The 24,025-nt window shown below is 34.9% G+C and overlaps 1 protein-coding gene and 1 long non-coding RNA gene across 9 annotated transcripts in view; one reads left to right on the top strand and one right to left on the bottom strand.

The window, feature by feature from the left end:
• LOC138242705 (uncharacterized) overlaps positions 1–20,085 on the bottom strand; it is a 30,407-nt gene extending 10,322 nt beyond the window's left edge. Inside the window, exon 1 of the long non-coding RNA XR_011191665.1 lies at positions 19,869–20,085. This is a non-coding gene — a long non-coding RNA (uncharacterized lncRNA). The remainder of the gene's footprint in view (positions 1–19,868) is intronic.
• adgrg6 (adhesion G protein-coupled receptor G6) overlaps positions 1–24,025 on the top strand; it is an 82,514-nt gene that overhangs the window by 18,868 nt on the left and 39,621 nt on the right. For 3 of the 8 annotated variants that reach the window (XM_015339134.2, XM_015339137.2, XM_015339130.2), the window contains exons 3-7: positions 5,102–5,449; positions 8,523–9,128; positions 12,922–12,969; positions 18,202–18,270; positions 20,992–21,060. In XM_015339134.2, coding sequence (XP_015194620.2) covers positions 5,102–5,449; positions 8,523–9,128; positions 12,922–12,969; positions 18,202–18,270; positions 20,992–21,060 — 1,140 coding nt within the window. The remainder of the gene's footprint in view (positions 1–5,101; positions 5,450–8,522; positions 9,129–12,921; positions 12,970–18,201; positions 18,271–20,991; positions 21,061–24,025) is intronic. The other 5 variants (XM_015339131.2, XM_015339135.2, XM_015339133.2 and 2 more) reach the window with 5 other exon arrangements.

The following is a 24,025-nucleotide window of genomic DNA, read 5'->3' as shown; positions in this document are numbered from 1 at the left end:
TAAAAGCTATCTTCATATCTTTTCATTTATAGCTAATGTTGACATAATCTCGCAATTACTAACTTTTTAGTAATTTATTTGGCTGATTTTGCATAAAGTGACATACAGTAGGTTTGTGCCCATACTGTACATAAAGCTGGATGTTTTGCCCAGAAATCAGAGTAAAGCATGTTTTCCAAGGGTACAACAGCAGCATACATCATGGAATTTTTAACCTACAATTTTCCAGTTAGGAGTCTAAAGCCCCTGATGAACCCAAATAGTGAGGTTTGGCAAAGTCACAGTGCTGTAACCTTGTTAGAAATAACAGTTTCAGGATATATGACTATTGTCTCAAGTGACATCATACACTAGTTGCCCTGGTTTCATAAAAATAAGGTAACCCAATTCCTGGGTCACAGCTTTGGTGCTCTTCCTTATAAATATATGAATTATACTGTATGATATTTCAGACATTCTGGATTATGTAAATAACACCACACTGTGACAATTTCAGTGGGATTTAGTTTCTGTAAATTAACGACATTGGGACTTTGCATAGCCTGTGATGTGGGAAAAGGTATATTATCCAATTTAATGAATAATTCATATATTAAAGTAAATGATCACGCATATGTAGACATCTATAGTCATATTGCATTATAAGGTATCAGACATTTTGCTGACTGCAGCACCCTGAAGGTTTGCTTGTTTCACAAACCAAAAAGTGAAACCTTTGGTTTCGTATACCTTGCAGTTTGGTAAAGAGTATTGTGGCATCTTGTGGCATTTTCTAAAACCTGTAAAAAACAACAGCCTTTGCAATTGTATGATTTAGGCCTCTTTGATATGGTAGATGTAAATTTACCATTGAAAATTACTAGCACGCCTTTGAATATTCCACCCACTGCTATTAGAAAATTGATAACCGCTGCAGAATATATCTGGAAGCCACATCACATCATTGACTTTTCACTGGTATATTACCGTTCCTTCATCATGCTATACTGTATATCTGTCAACATCATGTTACTCAAGCAACCGTAGTTCTTTAATAAAAATACAAAATGACCAGATTTATACTTTAATTACACCAGCTGCTGTCCATTTTCCACCAGACTTGTGCAGGATTTTGTTAACACCTTACAAAACCATGAGAATACATTGTGTTCAAATAATGAAAATTGTAAAACAGTCTCAAAACTGAGTTTGTTTAATGAAGTCCCGGGAAGCTATTGTATGCTAGGTTGTATGAAGTGCTAGTTTGGGAGAAACAGGAAATGGCATGCTTGTTGATGGCCGAAGAGGGAGTCTTAAAGAACTTGTGTGATGTAAAATAAATAATTTTGAACAGACGTCCCTTATTCCTTGTTGGTACATGTTCCAAAGTAACTAAACACTCACAAATTGGTATATGTTAGCACTCTGAACACATTGCTAACATTGCTAAACATATCATGAAATAGTTGCTTCCATATTTTAAAACATTTTGTTGACAAATCACAAAACAACTGGAATTCTTAAATGAAAATCCAGAGAGGAAATCAATTTATGGATAGCAGAACATATTTATTATGCTCTATAATCTGAAAAAAAAAGTAATTACCTTTTCTAATTCATGGTGTTATTTACCAAAGTGGAGCATTGTGATTCTACCAGACAAATGTCTCATTCACAAGCAAGTAAAAACTCAGAAATTCAGAAGGAATGTCAAGACATATGAAAACCTGGACACCTTTCTAGTTCTGTTGGCTATTACCATGTGTCCATCTACCTCTAATACAATGTGATGCATTTTCCTTTCATGTTGGCAAGGAACCACAGCTTCTCTGGCTTATTTCCAATAAACAGTTCTCTTGGTTGCTCTGTGGTCCCAGATAAATTCACAAGGTATCCTCTGTCAATATTTAAAAAATGTATTTTATGATAACTCAGAATTAATCTGAAAGAGATTGATTCAATTTAGAGAAATATGATGCAATAACATTTAACTCAAGTTAATGACATTTAGTACTATTTAAATGGCTCTCCAGTTGAAAATGATCCTAAACACTAACCTTTCAGTCTGTACTTCTAACATCTGCTGGTCAACTACAGTCTACATATTAGCCATCATGAATTTGACCAACTTGTCTAACCAGTTTTCAGTCCAAAACCTAAATGTATCCACTTTAATGCAATGTCTATAAGTTTTATTGGGCCAAATGTTACCTACTAACTTATAGGACTGTCTTTGGCATTACATATAGTGTAAAGTATCCTTGAAATGAAATGACTTAATCCTAATAGATCTGTATTTTGTAGATTCAGATTAATGCGACCCAAACTAACTTGTATTAATTATAATGGTAGAAAACACGAATCCCCCAATAAATTGTTGATACTTACTGTATATTGTAACTTGATTGTGGCTAAGTCGTCTCAGCCTTTTGCTTTGTGTTAAGCATATACTCTTAACCACATGCTCTTAAGCACACTAATGTAAAAGCATGCTTAAAAGCGTACAGTAGCCTCAGACTGATCATTTTTCATCACAAGTATAATACTATCATCCACATCACTAGAGTTATATCAGTTATCACATGGAGCTAAGCTTTAAGATTTGTATAAGCAGAGAGGACAATAGAAAACAAGAAACTCATAACCTGGTTATTTATTTCTGCTCGTCTACATGTAACTGAACCTCTAAATGATTGAATTTCATCAATGTCCTAATTTTCATAAAAAATGTCAGTGTTCTAAAAAATACAAACAAATGACAAATTTCTGAAGTAGCGTAAAATGAAGTGATTACTCCTACCAGGGGGGAAATGAATGCACACTTGTACAAATCTACTTTCTCTTACAAAGTTCACAAACGTTCAATTTTAAACAAGCCTAGGAGCAACTCGTCATTGATGGCCAGAGCATTGCATAGTCCTACAGGTAGGGACCTCTGAAATCATCAGTCCAGAATTCAGTATGTAATAACAGGGTAGTATACTGTATTGTATAACAGAATAACCAGCCTTCCCAAAACACTTTTGTTATAAGTGGCAAATAGTTTAATTTCAGGATGACAGCATGACTCCTCTGTGGGGACTCATGTTCTTCTTGCTTTCATGTGAGTTTTCTCCAGTTTACTTCCACCTCCACAGACATGCTGGCTAGGTATGGTTGGCAATTCCAAATTGTCCTTTTCTCTGTGACCCTGTGATGGACTGTCATCCCATCCAGAGTACATAACAGGATAGTCGTACTGTAGGAATTCAGTCCTTTCTTGTGCCCAGTGATTCTAGGAAGGTTCCAGGTTACCTCAACCCTCACCTGGACTTTCTGATAATGAGCAGTAAAAGATAAAATAAGGTCTTGGCTTTATGATCAAGTTATTGCATGAGAGTGACAAAATGAGATCTCAGAAGGCACCATCCTTTATGTCACTTTCTAAGGGAGTACATGTGTCACGGTCGTCGGTTCTGACTCCTGTGAAATGCATAGTTAAAGACCCTATGCGAGACGGTATAATCCGTGACTGGAGTAGGACATCAGTGAAGACACAGCAGGATCAGGTCGGGTAGAAACACAGGGGGTGATGACGACCGTGATCTGGTACATGGGGGGAGTGCAGGCGAACGAGTCCAAAAAGAAGTCCAATAGGGGAAGTCAGGGCGCAGTCCAGGGTCCAGGTGCCGGGAGATCCATCCAAGATGAACACAGGGAACAGGGAACTAGGAATACAAGGCGCTCCGAGCCCCGGACTTAGTAGGTCAGGACAGTGCCTGTGCCCGGTGGTAGGTGGACTTCTGAGCCCAGAACTACGGAGACTCTGGGCTTAAATATGGAAAAGGTGATAAGACACAGCTGGGACAAATAAAACTGGGAACACAACAAAAAGGTAGAAACACACTCTAGAGGAGGGATGACGACCGTGACAACATGTTTTCATACTGAAATCTGAAGATCCTCTTGAAATATGATTACTCAAACATGTATCTACATATGTACTGTGGTACATAAGCAGATATATTAACATGCATTTCTAAAACAAAAAGTGTTATGGCTGTGGACTGAATAAAAAGAAAAAAAATGGGTACTAGTTTCACTTTTAAAAAAAGGAGCAGAATTCACAAACTCTGCATATTTTTTTTCTTCCAATTCTGCCATTACTTTTTTTAATCTTTGTTCGGTAACATTCATCTGGAAAAGCTAAGGAATAAAAAAGACTTTGTTTTCTCACAAAGAAATAAGTCATGATTTGTTTTCCTCAGATCCTTCTCGCCTAGTTTTAGGAAGTTATTTTTAAAAGAACATATTCATATTTAGATATAAAATGTTACAATGGCCATTTTTTGCGTAAGTCAAACCACATGTGTGAATTTAGAAATAATGGGGACATTTTATTCATTTTCGGTTTTATAGCCATGTTTCTGGTATTATAGAAACTTATAGCCTCTTCAAACCATTGTTTTTATTTTGTTCACATTTTCTTTCCTGTATTGTTTAATAGTAATTAGCAAAATAAGTGGTCTTGTTATTTATGTTGGATGCATTTCAATTACTCAACAGTGGGATTTTTTTTCTTGGATTTTTATATTTGACTTTATGATTGCTGTGGTTTTGGCTCATTTGAGATGCTGGCATTGATGAAGAGAAGTCATTGTTTGCTGAAATAAGACTGCTTTCCAGGTTATTAAAATTGTACTCAATAAGAAGTCTCCATATTACCTGTTAAGTTATGTGCGCTTTAAAAGTATTTGTTTAAATACATTTTTATGTATTTAAACTAGAGATCATTCAGTTTTTACACATTTTTATGTGTTCCATTCCCAGACGTTCTAGTGTGTAGTATATTTTAAAAAGCTGAAATGTGCAGTCTAGTTTGAATAGGCAAAGTTTTTTTTGAAAAGCATAGATCATGAGACTAGACTGCTGACTATTACGCATTTCTACTGAAACTAAGTCTGAATTTTCCCTGTTTCTTTCTGCCTGGCTCTGCATTCTGGTCCACTAACATAATTCCTGTACAGCTGCTAGCCTAGCTTTGCACTGAAACCTGTGCTCCTCAAGTCTTCATTACGCCCTCTGTCCCTTGCCATTCCTTTGGCCCTCAGTTTGAAAGTGACCTGTCCCTGTTTTGGTTCAGCAGTACTGAGCTGTCAAGTCGACTGCAACAAAGTGCTCACCGCCTCTTCAGGATTTTTTACGTCCCCATGCTACCCCAGCGAGTACCCCAAAAGTCAGGCCTGCAAGTGGACTCTGCAGGCACCAGCAGGATTCATCGTGCAGATCACATTCTGTGATTTCGAGCTCGAAGAAGCTCTGGGGTGCATCTATGATCGTGTCATTGTGAGCAATGGGAAGAGCGAAGTCACCTTCTGTGGCATTACAGCCAATGGCTTGAGCTTCAACTCCACCGGGAACGTAATGAACGTATCTTTTAACTCTGACTTTAGTGTACAAAAGAAAGGCTTCAATATCACTTACAGGCAAGGTATGTTGAGAAACGGGCACATTTTATTTAATTTTGTTTTGTTTTTGTTATTGTTGATCTTTTGGGATCTGTTTCTATATTATTCTTTTACTTTTATGTATTACTTTAAATAATTTGTGTACATGGCTTTTTATTATTGTTTGTTAATTATTTATAATTTATAAATCATAAAAAACATATTTAATAATGTTTTTATTCATTATTCATCTCTTGTGTTTGTTTGCAATGCCCCTAATGTTTCTCTTGTGTATTGAAAACTGAAGATAAAATACACTAGTTCCATGATAGAAGTGGTTTCTTACTATATTTAAATGTAGGAAAGCACCTGTTTTATTCCCTTTCAGTGAATAGGACTTACTGTAGCATTCAAAAGCATATAATCAGTAGGATGATATAAGCTTATTATATGTTCATGTATGTATTATACAATGAATCCAGTATTCATTAACTAGTTAAATTGACTATAGTCTTTAATATGCATATATATATATATTTTGTTAATTCATATTTTGGTTTGCCTTCACTCCTCACTTCTGTATTTTTTGACAATTGTATTGTTACATCAACCTATAATAGCATGCTCTACTGCCATGACACGTTGACCTGGAAGTGATATTTTATATACAGTACAGTAAAAACAGGAGAAAGGTTCAAATGCCATCTTCCATTCACAAAAAAATGGAGATCTTACAGATTTGAATAAAACTGACTTCTAAACAATTACTTAAAATATTGGAAGAGTCATTAAGCAATAGAGTGGAATTATCAGGACTTTTCCTAGTCGGCCTCAATGAAAGTTCAGTTTCATAGAAACCAGAATTTGCTGGTCAACTATCACATATCTTTATTTTAAATATCAGCACCCTCCTAATCCTTGAAAATAATGTATTTAAAACAGGGCTAATATCAGCAAAGAAAGATCATAACAGTGGAAGTACAGGATTCCAACTACAAATAATGTGTCAGGAAATTTGCTCAAGCTATACTTTCACAATAATTCAAAGTCTGGAGAAAGATTTTACAGAAAACGTCCTAAGCCAATACATTGGAAATAACTCAGTTTTTTTCTGTGCCAGTATAGTTCAAATACTGTTAAACAGTAAATCTAGCCAAGAAATCTGGTTTGAACTGTGCTTGCTCTGCATAATGATGTGAATTATCACAAAATTTTGAGCTGTAAGTTTGTTTAGGATTGTCAGAACAACTGATAGGGAAATTAATTAAATATTGTTTTTTAAAGAATAGCAATTATTTCAAGCAATTATTGAAGTGTATGCATTGTAGACATACAGTACTGTTTCCAAAAGAAGCTAGTTAACTCTTGGGTGTCAAGAACAAAAAGTTGTCATAAAATTGAAGGGAATATTTTGTGTTTTGTAAGTCTTCAAAGGAAAACATTACCTCTGTAGCCTACCCAAGACATAGAAGTGCGATAGTTTTAAATGAGAGTTATTGTAATTTCCATGGGAGTTTGAATAATTTACAGCTTCTTTGAAACATGATTCCCTTTCTACACACTGATGCTTTTGACATCAGTCCTCATTGTTCTTGACCTTCAGCTCGGTTGATAATGTTCAGGCGGGTAGAAAGACAACATAAGATGTGAATGGACCACATGGTGTCCTCTTATTTGCTACCTTTCTTATGTTCTCATATCTTGTATGAGTGTGAAGTCAATTTTCGAAAGATAACCTTACAGTACAGTCACAGTTGGGGCTATTGTAACCAGTTGCACATTGATAGTCACGTACCACTGTTAAGACAAACACTGAAATCATATTAACACCATGAAATTGATCTATGGCTCCGGCTCCCCAGAGATCCTGTGTCAAATAAAGCAGTTAGAAAATAAATGGATAGACAGATGAACGGATATTTGGATGGAGAGACATTTTGGACAGGTGGCGTTAAAATGTGACGAATAATTTTGGCCACACTTTTTGGATTCATTGTATTGTTTATTCATTTGCACTACAGGCAACCTTTAAATGCTCAGTAATTATGTCCAAATCTAACAACCATAAACCTCTACCACCCAAGCACCAAACTGTCTAGTGACATTTTCTTTGATGGCAGTGCTGCTTCATATGCGCTGGCGGCTATGGCAGGAATTAAAGCTTCTGTTAGGAGCTGGTAATTATCCTGGCAGACAATCTGTAGACAAGCAGAGTAAGAGACGATTTTGGATTTTAAATCTTGCAAACAGGACTACAAAGCAGAGGTGCTTTTATCAGAAGGTGACTTATTTGAAATGACATGACTGTACCCTGATTTTTACCTGCAACTCTTTTCTAATCCATGACAAGGGAGGGGAGATGGGGGGGATAAAGCTGTTAATGGTAGGACATGCAATATTTTGGGGAGAAAATGAGGCAAATAGAAACTGTTAACACAGAGGTAATCTAACACCAGAAGTTGCAGAGAAACAGGAAGCAGAATAATGATTATAAAGGCAAGCTTTTGCTGCATTTTCTAAACCACATTCTTAAAAACTAGTTTATACCATTTTTTATATCATTATTGATATATTTAGGAAATGTATTGCAGTAGTTTAAACAATAAGTCATTTTGTGTTATTATTACATAAAGTTATTATATCAACTGTATTAAATGGTCTGTATTAGCTGAATGTTAAAAGAATATTATGGATTACTTAAAAATGTAAATGGAATGTAAAAAAAGACCTGTAACATATCCAAAATGAGCAATGTACAGTACATGGAAACTAGCAAAGCAGTCGATAGCTGCTTGTTATAGGTAAGTACCCTCAGCTCAGAATGGCAATTACTAAAGAGTCAGGACAGTGTGAGTGACAGATATCAGTGTAACAGGTCCAGTATGTCAGTGCTGACTGGTGTATTGCAAATTGCTGTACTAAATTATGTTCAAACTAAACTGGCATCTTGGATTACAGAAATACTGTATTTCTCATAAATGAAACTGTTGCTCAGTGAATAATACTTTATATAAAACCAACCTCTGTTATCATTGCTTTGCTCTCTGAGTATTTATGCATCTAAAATGTACAATGTCTTCCTAAAGTATATCTGTTTTTTTTCTCTTTCTTTAACAGTTGCTGTGTCACTGAGGAATCAGAAAGTATCACTTAAACAAAATAAAGCATATATTGAAAGCGCACCTCAAGTGACCATACCTGTTCTTCGCCAGTTCACTACTTGCTTCGAGGCAGCAAAATCTGGCAGAGTCAACAAAGACTGGATGGTTTACTCCTACATGGACTCTTCTTCTAATGACATTCTTACTTTCGTAATATCAGGCACCTACACTGCTTTAACTGTCCTGAACCAGACATGCATGTTAACAAACATATTGAGTGAGAGTGATTTCTCATTACAGATGACCCTTTTTTGTCTTACATGGGATAGTACAACAGGGAACACTGCAGTGTATACTGGAGGGAATTATAAAACCTCTCTTTGTGGAAATACCAAAGGGAAGATACCACAAAGCAATGGGATGTTTGTTCTCGGATCCAAAAATGGGAATATGGATGCCTTTTCTGGAGACATTTACAACTTCAGACTGTGGGATTCTGCAAAGAGCAAACAGCAACTTTCTTCCCTCACCTGTGATGTAAAGGGAAGCATTCTTGATTGGGAAAATGAGTTCTGGGTTATCCCTGCATCCTACATAAAAACAGACAGCACATTGAGTTGTAGTAAGTATACCCTTATAATATAACAAATATAAGAAGCAGTTGAATCCTCTAGCTGTTATTCTAGGTTTAGAAAATGTTTATGTCACAGATTTTATCAAGTACTTTTTTTGCACTTTGATAGGAGATTATAAGGTTAATGATTGTACAGTCTGGTGTTATAAATAATATATATGGTAATTATGTGTATACAGTTTAATTATACTCAATTTAATATTCAGGCCATTTTCTGACATCCAGTACAGTTATTATACAGTAATTCAAATTTGTTTTCTTATAGAAATGGATATTGCATGCTTTACGCAGGTTAGACGTATATAACGTACTTTCATGTGCCTAAATATTTTTTCTTAGGCTTTTTCGTTAGAAAGTTTGGTTTAGAAATTGGGGTTTAAAATCACGTTTTATGCCCGTTAAGACATTAATGTTGAATTTCATGGTGAGTCTCTTTTCTTTTTATACCATTTTCAATTCAGGTTATTAACAGAAGAATCTTTTCTCATTTAAGAATTCAACTCTGAATCAGGCTTTATATACCCAGAATAATGCATTTGTAAAATTATCTTCTTCTTTTCTTTTTTCTTTTCATGACCATTCTAGCAAAAGACATAACTCATACCTGTACATACAATAGGTTTTCTTAATGCCTAAACTGTGACCCAAACCCTTGTATTAATATCAACCCTAATTCCTGTCCTAACAGTAATCATAGCTATAAACCAAAAATACATGCAATTTGCTAAATGTGATAAATATTTTGTTATGTTATAAGGAACAATAGTCTTTGGCATTGCATGTTGTTAGAACAACTAACAGTATATACCTTCTTCTAAGGTATTATGCAGGCTGCAAAAATGTAATAACATTCATAAATAATAATGCTACTGCATAAAACCTAATTCAAAGGAAGTGTGACAAAATACTTTGATATGAAACACATTTGTTGCTTTGCTGCCTGTTAATATTTTTTAGTTATTGCAGTTGCAGAATAAGCTAATCTAAGCAATTGCTGGTACAGCAGCATGCAGATGAGCTTTTTGACAAGCAGTAGCGTATGGATGGATCTCACAGTGTTTTGCTGTTTTTAAACAAAATGGCAAGTGAACTGTTAATGTTAAATTTAAAAATAGATTCTGATAACTTATGAATATGCTTACACAAAGTCTGGCAATTTATGATAATAGTAATACATCATAAACACAAATGTACAGTCTGGAACACTTAACAAAAAAAATTACAAACAGCAAATGAGAAGTAAACAAGTAGTATTTCATTCACGAATGCTTATCAATATATTTATAGATATATAGCAATTTCCAATGATGAAAAGTAGGCATACATGTATATGTGTTCAAAATTTATTCTCTTATTGGATTTTGGATCAGTGCATATTTATGACAATGTGAATTGAAGTAGGGAAAAATTCCTGATTTTCCACGTGAATTGAATCACATTGTAATTGAGGTCCTAGTAAATGAAAATCAATGGCATCAAATATGTATATGAATAGAGATAATAATGTATTAGTGATAAAATTAGTTATCATTAGCAAGTCAATCTAATGCTACAATGAATTATGTTTTCCAGATGATAAATGCTTTTATGAATGACCCTGTAAATACTATCATGTTAAGCACCAATAGTATCATAAAGGAGACATTGTGGTTTATGAATATTGATTGAAAACTGTAAAACATAAGATGAGCTGGTTGTAATGGGAAAAATGTCTTTCTCTGTATTCGGAGAAGCTATTGTGGTGTTTCAGATATTCTTTCTACTGCCTCTGATGCTCCAGTCATCCACAGAGCCTGAACTTTCACACCAATATTCTTCATGGACACATTTACTGTATACATTACTTAGCTCAAGATCTTATTCTGACAGGCTAAAAAACTGATTAGTCTTGAACAGATAAAAACTACAAAAGGTCCTGATTCAAATTCCAAAACCCTGAAAAGAACTGACAAAGTCCCAGTGGAGCTTTTCAGAATCAACAGGTAAACACAAACCACAGGTCTCAAATGGAAAATGAGGGGAAGTGTGTTTTAAAATTTAAAAAACAGGAGGCACATTATGACTGAAACTTGGGGCCCCTTTACACATAAATGGTTATTTGAGTCTGTAACAAGCTACTGAGTCGTGTTGTTGAAGCCAGTACCATGGCTTCTTTCATGAAACAGCTGATGGAGATCTTTATTCATGACGAATTAAAATTAACCACTATTAATCAGATGAAATAAATGGACCAAATGGCCACATCCTGTCACTGATAATTTTATGAGCTATTTTACATCAAACCTCTGAACACTAGCCTCTACAATCCAAAATACTGGGATACATACAATGAGATACTTTTCAGCTTGGTAATATAAACCTTGACAATTGCACAAAAATTGTATTTGATGGAATATTTGCAAATGCAAATCTCAGCAGAGTGTGAGGCAAAGGCTAATTAAAAATGTCAGAGTTGTACATCTTGAAGGCAGAGTGCATTGGGTTAATCTTCTCACTTCTTAAAGACTTTGGAAACAAACAAAACACTTTTAGTCAATGTCGTCTTGTTCTCCTTTAGTAGCAACAGATGTCTTAGTTAGAATGGAGCTCTGACTGATTATTTTATAGTACCCGAATAAACAGAGCTATGCCTGTATTTTATTGCACTGTGTCTTCTAGAGTATAAACATGAAGTGAAACCAAGAGACCCAGTCATCACAGCACTCAGAAACAATAATTTTAACAAGCAAAGCAGATGCATGCAATCCTTATTAAATTATGACAAATCATAACTTAATGAGTGCAAATACTTACACCCTGGATTTTCTGTGGAAAGTATACATAGTGAACATCTATTAGTTTTTATTATCGTTTTATTTCTGTCTGCTGTCTAGTGCAAACAGTGAAATGAGCCTTGAAAAAGAGGTCTTCAATTTACTGATTTTGTTGGATTTTTTTTTGGAAAAGCTGTTTTAATGGATAATACTGAAAAGAGTGTTTCGAGTAAGAACACTGTGTGTGACAGCTCTGAATGTAATGGTTTTGGAGTGGGAGCTTTAGAATTCTCTCTACAGGAAGATATTGAAAGACAGATTAAATTCTGGCAGCACTGTGCTCACTAGAGTTTGTAACTCTGTGGTTGCAGGGTAAATGAACTACAGAACTGGACATTTCTTTTACTTATTCAAAACCTCCTTGAAAAAGGTTCAGACCTTAATGTTAGGGAAATATTATTTCATCTATAGAGGTCCCGAAACATTAGATGTCAAGGCACATACTGTACTGATTGTCAACTTATCCGAACTAACAAGCATTTTAATTTGTGGTGTGCAGGGTCATGTAGTAGAAACTGGAGTAACATTTGCTTTCCATCATAGTTGTGGATATGGATATTATTCAGAGTCTTTCTTCAGCTTGTCTGTTATGTTGAACATTTTTCAAGTGTTTATCTTGGAAGTATGCACAGCATTTGGGTGTGGATAGTGTAGCGTTATAGAATCTGCCATTAATAACCTTCTTAAGTTACCCTGGCAAATCTAAACATTATAATGCCTGAATATAACTATTTTTCATTATGTTTTTCAAATATTTTATGCTAATTTTGTTTGATATCACTTAGATAATGTGATATCTAATATGGCATGACCATATTTTTTTTATTTTAACTTAATTGTGCACAGAGCTGTTTCGATATTAACGTTTTTTGTGTCTGTCTCTTTAATAACCATGGCTGCTACTACATGCAGTTTTAATTAAGTGACCTGTATAATGATCCCACTAATTGTTAATCTTCTTTTTACAGTCTGTTACCCAAGTTGCTCACACTTAACAACAGCTACCCCATCTCGTGGTGAGTTGCTTCTAACAAAGTGCTTGCTTAGAGGAAGTGCTTGCATGTTAATTGCTTGTAAAACGGATGATATGACAGTGTAAACTAGTGTTTTGCATGTCCTTAATTTTCTACAGCATGAATAACAGTGTGTTTAATTTGATAACTCATTGAAATCAATGAGACAGGTTGACCTGTACCAACTGTCTGTTGGATAAACTGAGGCTGGAATCATTGGAGAATTTGCTTTGCTGGTAACATACAATCAGAAACTATCAGACACAATTATGATATATTTCAGACTGAGTTCTTTGTCATACTGGAGCTTTCTGCTCCTTGGATAGCTCAGGCCTGTTCAGCAGGCAGTTATATTTTGATAGATACAGTATGTTTATGAACAGTACATACACATACTGTACCTTGGTGCATTAAAAGCATGTTTGTGGTCATTTTCAATTTTGCACTCAGACTTTTGATGCACAATTTGTCATCCTGTAATGACTGCTGAAACCAAAATCTCTCACAGACAGTAATTAAAAACTTCCTTTTCATTGACCTGCATAGAAAGACATATTGACATGAAGTCTAAAGTTCCAAAGGATCAGCCTAGATCAAACCATGCAGATACTAACCTTACCACTAATAACCCATCATCTGAAGGATTGGCATGGGATGTGAAAACACCCAGTATACTGCCAACTTGCACCGATCCACCCCCAGAAGACATCAACAGCCCCCTTATAAACCGCGTTGGGTTAGCTTCAAACCAAACGGAAATTGACCCTGGTTTGTCTTTGTGTTTCCATGACCTCCATCTTTTTCCAGGAAGACCCACTGTTTTCGCAGAAAGGTGGGGTGTAATACGTAAATCAGTCAAACGTTTGGCCAAATACAATATCTTGTGTTATTTTTCCAGAAAAATCCTGAGAAAGTGGTTTCCTTGTGGTTTACAACCTCAGAAAACATTTAAACCTACAGTTAACAGGTGACACTGTATCAGAATTAAATTGTTTAAGCATGTTAATGTTAGGCTAATGTAATAAAGCAGTGATTTGTATTGCCTCTTTTATTTGTTTAATGTCTATATACTCCTGATTAAAATGTCTCAAATATCGCTGAAGGGCAAATAATAATATTATTTCTCAGCTCTCGCTAGATACTGCACCTTCCACTAACACATTTTAAGACTATCTGGATTGGGTACAGGGGATGTATGTTTTTACCCTGTCATGGTTAAAAGGAGGAGGCTTCCATTAGAGGAAGATTATAAATGTCTCCCAGCCTCATCATCCTATCCTTTATCAAACGAGTCGAGATATAGGTGGGTAGCTGAGTCAGCATGCATAGGCTGCAAAGGAACAAGTAATAGGTTTATTCCATGCTGAAAAGACAAGAAAGAAAACACAACTCAGGTGAGAGGCTTACATTACAGTATACTTGATCACTTTTTCAAGTGAAATTGATGTTTTCATGTGAAGAAATTAGGCAGAAATTTCCTTATTACTCTTGAAAATCACAGATAGAAGAAATTTTACCCCATCCATTGGACTGACCCCTAATTAAGTCATAAGCATCAGTTTTTACAGATTTTCTCCTAAGTATTGTATTCATGCACGACTGTATTGTCACTTCACGTGACTATAACATAATACTGCATCCTTAAATCAGAGGATGTGTGCAAGCCTCCCTCATAAAATCATTACAAAAACAGAAGCAGGCACAAGGAAGTCATTTTACATTGTATGATAAAGTGATTAAGAAATGTTGCTGAGGACATCTTAGTACTCAATGGAATAAGTAAAGTGCAAAACACACAACCATGTTTAACCTGGTGAACCAAATATAGTCTGACAAATAAAAGCCCTTGCAATACCTCTAAATAAAAACCACTTCACCTCTAGTCATTCCTCCCTCAGTAATGCTTTACTGTCACAAGCTGTGAATAGGCGGCTTAATTCATCAAGTATGTGTCCTACTGTGTTGTCAAATTTTAGTTAAATCGCAATATTATACATTATAACATGGGTTCTGTGATTGGCAATTAGAAATCACTGATCGGAAAAGAAAACCAGTCTTATTACAACTCTCTGTGACATTTGGTCTCTGGTTAGAACTTTACAATCCAGAATCTTCTGTGAGCACTGCTTGCATTCCCAGTTTGAAAGACTCAAATTGCCTCTTAAGAGACAAATTCCGGAGCAACTTTGGTTCTCAGCTTGGAAATACTGTAATTATTTGTCTCTATTAGAAATGAAGTAACTCTCTGTAAGTAACCAAGACTCCACAATGTATAGTAGTTGATCTTTTTCATTGTTCGTGGCTGGCAAAAAAGTTTGGCTGCAATATAATAAAGTACTGCAATATAACCACACTGTATGTAGGTCTAATGAATAATTTTCCCCTCTATCAATTCAACACCACTAAAAGAATTATGTACAGTCAGTACTGTGCATTGCAATAGTATCGTGAAATTACAAAATGATGCACACCCATTCTTTAAACTTACTGTAATATTTTATTTAGAACTGGGATGCTCAAATTGAAGACTTTGAAGGGTGTGTTAAGTTATAGTAAATAATTCACAGAACCTAGGGAAAACAATTATATACAGGTATGTTGATTGCTTAACTATTCAGACCCACGTACTTACAGTAATAGCTGGTGGAAGTGCCATTGGCTGCTTTTTTGTGTAAGTCTCTACCACGTTTGCGCACTGGCTTTTATTGATTTGTTCATGCTCTCCCACATTGCTTGAGGATGATTCCACAGACACTCAAAAGAATTCATGGAATAACTTTGATTATCCATAGACATTTATTTTCTTATTTTTAAACAATTCCAATGGAGCTTTGATCTGGTGCAGCTCTGGATTATTGTTCTGCTCAAAGCTACATTTTTGGCCCAATTTTAGGTCTGAAGCAGCTTTACTAGTACTTTGCTCTGTCTATGTTCATATTAGTCTTCTCAACATTCAAGGAATCTGCTGAAAAGGAAAACTATAATATAATACAGCCACAACCATGCGTGACAGTAGGGATTGTCTAGACTGAGTGATATACTATGTTGGGTTTGCTTCTGATATAACACTTTGTATTTAGTCACAAAAAGTCTAATTGTGTGAACACAATACCTTTTTACTACATGTTTGCGGTAACACTCAGGTGCAAGAGTCCTTTGTGCAGTGACCAAGTATTGTTGGACCATGGACCATTCTTCCATGTCAACCACTGAACTCTTTCAAAGTTGTTGTTGGCTTCACAGTGGCATCACAAACAAGTTTTCTCCTTGCCTGGCTTCTCAGTCCGGAGGGTCTGTTCGATCTTGGCAGTCTTTCACTTCTTACTGATCGACTTCACCATGCTCAAAAAGATATTAATGGTCTTTGAAATGTTTTAATATCCTTTTCCTGATTTGTGCCTTTATACAGCTTTACTTACAGTACATACAATATTTGCTTAAAATTCCTTATATGACTACGGGACCTAATAGAGATGGTTTTAATTTACTGTAACAATTACTTTACAGTAAGTACTTTGATGACTGTTCAGTTGGGATTCAATCAAACATAATAATTTACAGTTTCAGAAATTGATTTTACATGTACTATACAGTACAATATACAGTTTGTTGATATAACACCAAACATGCATAACAATCCACAAACATAATAAGAATATTTTTGTGAATCAGTCTGCTGTGATACAAAAGGCTGATCATTCACGCAGGGATTACAAAGATCAGAGTTAATAACTTCAGAGTTAAAATCTAAAAATGACTTGTCTAACAATGTAATGTGTTATGATTTTATCAGTCTCAGATAATTATTCATCCTCCTTCAACTGAACTGGCAATCTGACTTTCCAACCATGTGACTACACGCAGTCTGAACGAGGACTAACTTTTCTCCAAGATGCCAGGTTGAGAGAGTGTTTTACTAAAGTACAGAATTCTGCCCAAGATATTCTTTCTGCAATAGAATAAACCTTGTAATTGTAAACCCATTGTTATTTTCGCCTAATCAACGAAATAAGACAGTTGTACTCTTTTTAATCGCCATCCTGAATATCCAATTATATTCAGAACCAAGATATAGCAGGGATGAACTGAGTTCTTTCCTCCTGTCTTCCCTGTGGCCTGACCCCAAGAAGACAAACTGTACACAGACTCCTTTTAAAGACTGAATTTGAGCTTTAGGGCAGAGACAGGACAGGGACAGTGTGTTAACCAATGAAAAGTAACTTTAGTGCTAGCTTTTAAGGTACAACACCACAGGTGGTGATTAGTTTAGGCTAATTAAATTTAATACATTGAGGCTAGGGTAACAAAGGGGGGGGCTTTGGGGGAGTTTAGACAGAGCTGTCCCAACAAAAGGCAGAGCTCTTTCTTTCTCCTGGACCATGCACCAACCCCAAGCTCTGTCTTTCCAGCTGTTAGTTTAAACTCATCAAGGACATTTGGATCTTTGAGTATAAAACATCTTTATTCACATTATAATTCTTAACAGTTTAATTTTTCCAAACACGTTTAATAGTTTCGTCCACAACAGTAAATGCATATTAACTTGTATCTGAGAATGTAATGTAATGACAGTATATGAGACTGATAAATACATACAGTATGTTATAGTCTAGGTGTATTTTTAAAACAAAATTATTTTGAGCTCTGAAATTCTTAACTCTTCTTCTTTTAATCCCCGAGTTAACAATCAGGCTTTCGTATCACTGCAGACTGTTTCACACAAGTATTCTATTACATTTGTTTCTTATGCATGTTTGGTGTTATATCAACAAATTTTACAGTATATTGTATATTTAGAATCTGTGTGTGAGACTGCAAATGACCATGTTTGATTGGTTCCTAAAAGTTGTCAAGTATTTTTGCAATTTCCAGGTTATATAGTATCCTGCCTTGCGCTCATTGCTTGCCGGAATAGGCTCTTGCTCCTCTGCGACCCTGTATTGCATAAAGTGGATGGATAAATCTTTCTATTGCAACCATTTAAGCTAAGAAAACATAGATTAAGCAAGCTGAAATGTATGATTTGAATATGTTTGTGCAGAATTTAGAAACAGTGAGTTTGTAGTGTACTTTTGAGTGGTGTACTATACTTAATACCAACACAGAACTCAAGGTCCTTGTAATAAAATGATTGATGGATGTGTTCACCATGTTTGTTTTAGTTTAACCTACAGTGTGCTATACTACTGTTTATTACAAGAAAGATAAGTATTTTGTGTTTGGTTTGTCTTTCAGGTACATCTATAGTTTCTCCTAGTGCTGCACCAACAGCTAGTTGTACCTCATCTGGTCTTGGCTGTCCAGGTAGGAAGAATTTAACCTTCATTTTTATTTACCTGATGGAATTTATTTGAAAGATTGATTGTTAAAATACAGTATCTGTAATTCAGCTTTAAACTATTAAATACAATCAATATTATTCCAGTATTATTATTCTAAGGGAAACTGACGCAAATAGAATTGATCGAATGAAGAAACAACCAGATAAGTACCATACTTAGTTCCTGATGAGAATTTGAAAATAATGGAGTTTGCATGTTCTGTTATTGGCATGCATTTGAGGAATACTGTAGGACAAGGTTCAGTGTTGTGACTGAAAAATATGGTTCCAGAATAGGACAGGGTAAGTCTCATCAACATGAGAGAATAGGTTTAAGGCGTGAGAAATCAGTTTGCTAGTGTTTACCCCTCATTATTAATGCATCTTTCTAAAATTACTTTCCTTTATGCAAAATGTGTCACCTCCATATTTTTGCATTGCATCATAAATAAAATAAGATTCTGTTCAGGGTGGATCAGCATTTTCTTTCAAAGAATAGCCATAAACACTCTAACTGCTTTGAAATAATATTTGGATTACATCAGAGTGGGGGCATGTTTATAAAAACAGGTATACTGTATGTTCTCTTTTGTTAGCTAATTTTTTTCCAAACCAGTTATAATACAAAGTGGTCACAGCTTGATTTTAAACTGGAGGAATCAAGTAATAAAAAAGAAGTCACAGAACAAGATGTGATGAGGCATATCAGGTATATTAGGCTGAATTAATGTTGTATTTTATGTGGAAAATTAAATATTTTTGTCAAGTCAATAATCCATATGCAAGCTAAGAGAATATACTGTATGTATTCACTTACAATTTAAAATAAGCTTTGTTTAATTGCATAATACAGACTTTCACAACAGCATAGTGACTATTCTGTGTGGAACATAATGTACAGTACTGATGAATGTATATAATGAATCTCAGGAAGAACTAACTGCTTCAGGTACTATTATTATTTCTAGAGAACAGAAAGAGTATGAATTAAAAATCCAGAGTTGGAAAGTACAGTATTACCATTACTGTACAGTAGGCTTTCCTTTGACCATGCACTCAGTGGGGAAATCAAACCCTTTGCATGTATAGCTCAGTTTCATTTACCAAAACTTTGATACATCAAAATCATTCAGGTATGAAGACTACTCATTTTTTGTGCCATTCATGGCATTTTACAGAATACAATATATGTATTGATGTCACAGACTACTTAGATAACATGGAAAAACAGACATTACTTTTTTGACAACTGAAACAAAACAACAATTTAAAACAAACGTTTTTCAAAAGAAATATGTCTCAAGCAATAGATGTGATGTCACACTGTATTTCTTTATGTTTGGTCCCTCTTTAATGAGACCTCTGAAGAAGGGCTTCAGAGGTCTCATTTATATGAGCTGCATTGTTCCACAGTTTTTGACGACCTAAAATAGACATCATCTTGAATAAATGATGTGTTATAATGTATACTGTATATATTTTTATTTGTTCATTTTTAAATTTCTTGAATTCAAAGAAAAATACAAAAATGTTTTTTTTTCACAAAATTAAGCAAACACGTGGTCTTTGAAATCATGCTCACCAACACGTGCATGCTGAGCTTGTTGATCCAGATGTCCTGATTTTGAGCTGTTCATGTCACGTGGTGATGGTGAAGAGGATTCCCCATGTAGCGCTCCTGTGATAGGAAAAGGATTAGTCCAGGACTCTCTGAGCTCCTAGAGACATTCCTGGAGTGGGAGCAGACTCCCATTGACATCCATAAAGGACCTGCCTCTTTACCACTTGACACTGAGCTGGTTTTACACTGTTGCAGAGCTGTTACTGGGTGAAAGGTTGAATATCTCAATGTGTGGGTTGATGGAGTCCGCCTTTCCTCATTCCCACACATGGGCCTACTGTAGCTGTCACTGCTGTGACATAAAGACACAATAGCTAGGTCCAAACTGAGTGTGTGTGCTGTATAACAATAAATACTCATCAAGTCCTAATAAAATTGTCTCGGCAAACTTGACCTTAAAGTATTTCTTTGAAAAGTTTAAGTGAGGTGTGACATTTTTTTCACTGTCTAGAGTGGTGTACCATGAAATAAGAATGTTGAATTAATTAATAATTTACAAAACAATGCATGTCTTATTTTCAAGTAATTTTTCCCTTTTTTCTTGAAAAGCTCAAATTCCTTGCATTTATATAGCACTTTTCAGCCCAAAGGATCTCAAAATGCTTAACATATACTGTAGATGGAGATTCACAATATTAACAACTGAAGTGCAGCAACATCTGGATGACAAACTTATCTGCATAATAAGAACTGAAGTAGTCCAAAAACATGACATAATGTTGAAAATTAATGGATTTGGATTTTTTACACATAGCTGAAAAATTAGAATTTGTTTCCTGGTTTTATTAGAAAAGAGATAATAAGTAAAGAATTAAAAGGCTAATACAATAATATGTCTTCAGAATATTCTACTTTTATTGTGATATACAGTAGCTTGAAAATACATTAAATCAATATTTCAGCTTTTCACCACTACGTTTTAAGTGTGATCCATGTCGATCCAAGTCTAATACTTTCACTCAACTGGTAAGTGTCCTTTAATAGCGCTTTGTGTTTCTGAGTATTTGTTCCATGTATTCTTTCAACATGTTTCATCACACATCCATTTAATTCATATTTAACCTTTTTCCATCCCTTCATCCAGCCACTTTAACTCCTACTACAACATCCTTTGTCACCACTAACATGACTGATACTAATCCAGCATCACACGGTAAGAAAGACTTTTAATTGTTCAAGGTGTTCACTGTTGTTATGTTGTTTGAAAAACTTGGTGTGAGGAGGGAGGGAAAAGGGGTTATTTTTAATTAAAAACTCTTGTCTGCTTTTCTTTTGTTGTTTAACCCAATGTGGAAATTTTGGAATGCCACCTCACTGACGTAACTGAGAAATAGGCCCATTATTTTGCAGCACTTAGTTAAACTTAAATGTTTACCACAATTTAATAAAAAATCTTTAGCTTTGTGAAATGTGCCAATTTCTGCACCATATTTTGCATATATGTTATACTGATTTTCAGGACTGGATGTTAGAATTGCTAGTGATAATCTAATAGTCTTCGCTTGCTGATTGTGGTGTGTCTGTACACATGATTTATATATTATTAATAAATGACAGACAGTTTAAGACAGTTGTGACTTGAAAACACCAGAAAGCAAATGACAAAATAAGCAAACATTCTGATTGATCTTTTCATATTGAAGTATAATATAAAGTTATTTCCTTCAGGTATTTATGTAACAATATATTTTTTTGTGTGGGTGTCAGACTTGCTTTATGGACCTATTGCTTTCTGTCGTGGAGCTAATTAAAAACTGTGTGACAGTATTATGGAATAAGAGTATTAAGTAACAGTCCTACTTTTATTAGAGTATGTAGAGCTGTAGACCACATGAGAGATCCCACAGCACATACCGTATAAAGCCTGTTTTCAACCATTAAATTTCATTTACTGCTGGGAAACTATGGAACAAGGGTGGAACTTGGATTACTTTTCTCTGTTTAGTTGATCTAAGTCACTGTGAATGAGGTAAATTATTCCCTTCCCAGCAATGACAATCTGAATGACCAAAGCAGTGCTCCACTTTAGGTCCTAAATAAAGTCAGCAACTTAGCAATCTTGGCTGAGCTCAGTCATGATTATTATTTTGAGTCTTTTTAGAATGTGAGTTAAACAATATAAAACATCAGTGCCCATTGCTCCAGTATGGGGGGCTCTCTCACTATTTAATTAATATTTAATTATCAGCAAGGAGCAATATGTTGTTTACTTTTAAATGATGATCCAAAAGGGAATAAATATGTCCAAAAACACTTAAGGTTTATATCACCTCACTTCACTTTATTCAATTCAGTGAATAAACTAAACAAAATCAAAGTAATACTGTATGTTACGAAATTTCCTAAAGAGACCACAGTCAGAATTTCTCTCATCCACCAAATGCATTTGTGTGTAAATGCACTTTTTTTCAAGCAATAAACCTTTTTATTATTAGTTAAACTCTTAGACATGATCATATCTTGAATTAAGCAAGACACCTCAATAACAATTTAAAAATCACTGTTGTGTGCACTAGTTCTGATCCAGCTCCTTTTAGTCAGCTGTTCTTTTTGATAGTATTCTGCAATGATTCCTCCTGTCTACAACCAGACATTTGCAGTCATTAACATACAAGCAAAGCTATCTGGTATGGATTAATGTATATATTAAAATAAGCACTTATTTTAACTTAAACCTCTATGATTGTTCCATTATTATGGCCCAGGCAGTTTAAAGTATGAACTGTAGCTTTGTTTGAGAAGCGTCTAATTCCCAGCAGGTCCATTCTCATTTTCCTCTCGGCCGTGAAATTACTTCTGAGTTCTGGTTTCACTGCTTGTTGAAACACGGTGGGTGACAGTTATGACAAATTCATTTTTCCATAAAACATTCTTGAACTGGGCACAGGACAAAGAAAAAATAACAGTGATTACTTTATGCATTTCATTAAGTGAGAACATGTGAATTAGTTCCAAACTAAGGCTTACCAGCACCCTTGCAGTGATTATCAAAGTTTTCTATTACTAAGCAAAATTAGCTTCTGACTTTGCAGAAGTTGGCTAATTGCAAAAACGTCGTAAGTATCAGTGGAAATATGTAACATGGAGATTAACATATATTTTTGTTTTTGGAATTTTATTTTGATTTTATCTGGTAGGTAAAAGTGAAACATATTTTCTGCTGGAACAGAAGGCTATGATAAACGTTTTTTTAGCAGTCAGCTACATCAACATCTGACAGAAAGGATTAGGTTTTATTTTAAATTATTGTATTTTAAGGATTTTGTTTAAAATGTGAAATGTGTAAATGCACATTTGAAACTGTGTTCAAAATTGCAGTACAACTAAATAAACTAATTATTACTAAAACTACAGAAATAATATTCAGGCACTGCTTTAACATTACCCATTTCGTAGACATTTCATGAAACTCATATTTGTTCCACAAATTCCTCTTTTCACTCTCAATTATTTTAGATTACAATTTCCTTTTTTAATTGGCATTTCAAAGCATCACCTTGTCCATTTTTATCACCAGTCTTTACAAAACCTATTGCAGCTACTGTCACTACTAACTTGCCTGACACTAATTGTACAGTACAATTTCTCACACATTTAAATGTTTTTCCTGTTGAAAGAAATGTACGTCTTTTCTTAAGATACACATTTATTGAGGTAATAAACAGAGGTAATTACATAGATCCCATACATTCCTTAAAGAATCAAAGCTTCTGGTAATGCAATGATGCCATATTTTCTTAAAAGCATGATTAAGTTTAAAGAATAAAAGAATACTTGAATCCAGCCACCAACTGCAAATGTGCACTATGAAAAGAATTCAAACAAAGAACATACTTGTTCCTCTTCCTCCAACTGAAATATTAATAGAAATGTTCATATAAATAAAATGCCCATTCAGTGCCCATCCAAGCACATACATTGATTTTAACCCTACAGCTTTCCAGTGCAGAGCCCACTTCAGCTACTATGATTCATTACTGTATAAAGAACAAAATAATTACATAGCTATTGATACCTGGCCACCCTGTTGGCACAATACCCTACTAGAGCACAGTGCCAGACATATTCTCCTAACCTCCGCTCTGCCACTTAAAGAGCAACCTACATCCCATGCTGTT

This window comes from Lepisosteus oculatus, chromosome 2 (assembly GCF_040954835.1).
Source record: "Lepisosteus oculatus isolate fLepOcu1 chromosome 2, fLepOcu1.hap2, whole genome shotgun sequence".
Classification (NCBI taxonomy): domain Eukaryota; kingdom Metazoa; phylum Chordata; class Actinopteri; order Semionotiformes; family Lepisosteidae; genus Lepisosteus; species Lepisosteus oculatus.
The sequence above is the reverse complement of the archived record's forward strand: the minus strand, read 5'-3'. Positions and strand labels throughout refer to the sequence as shown.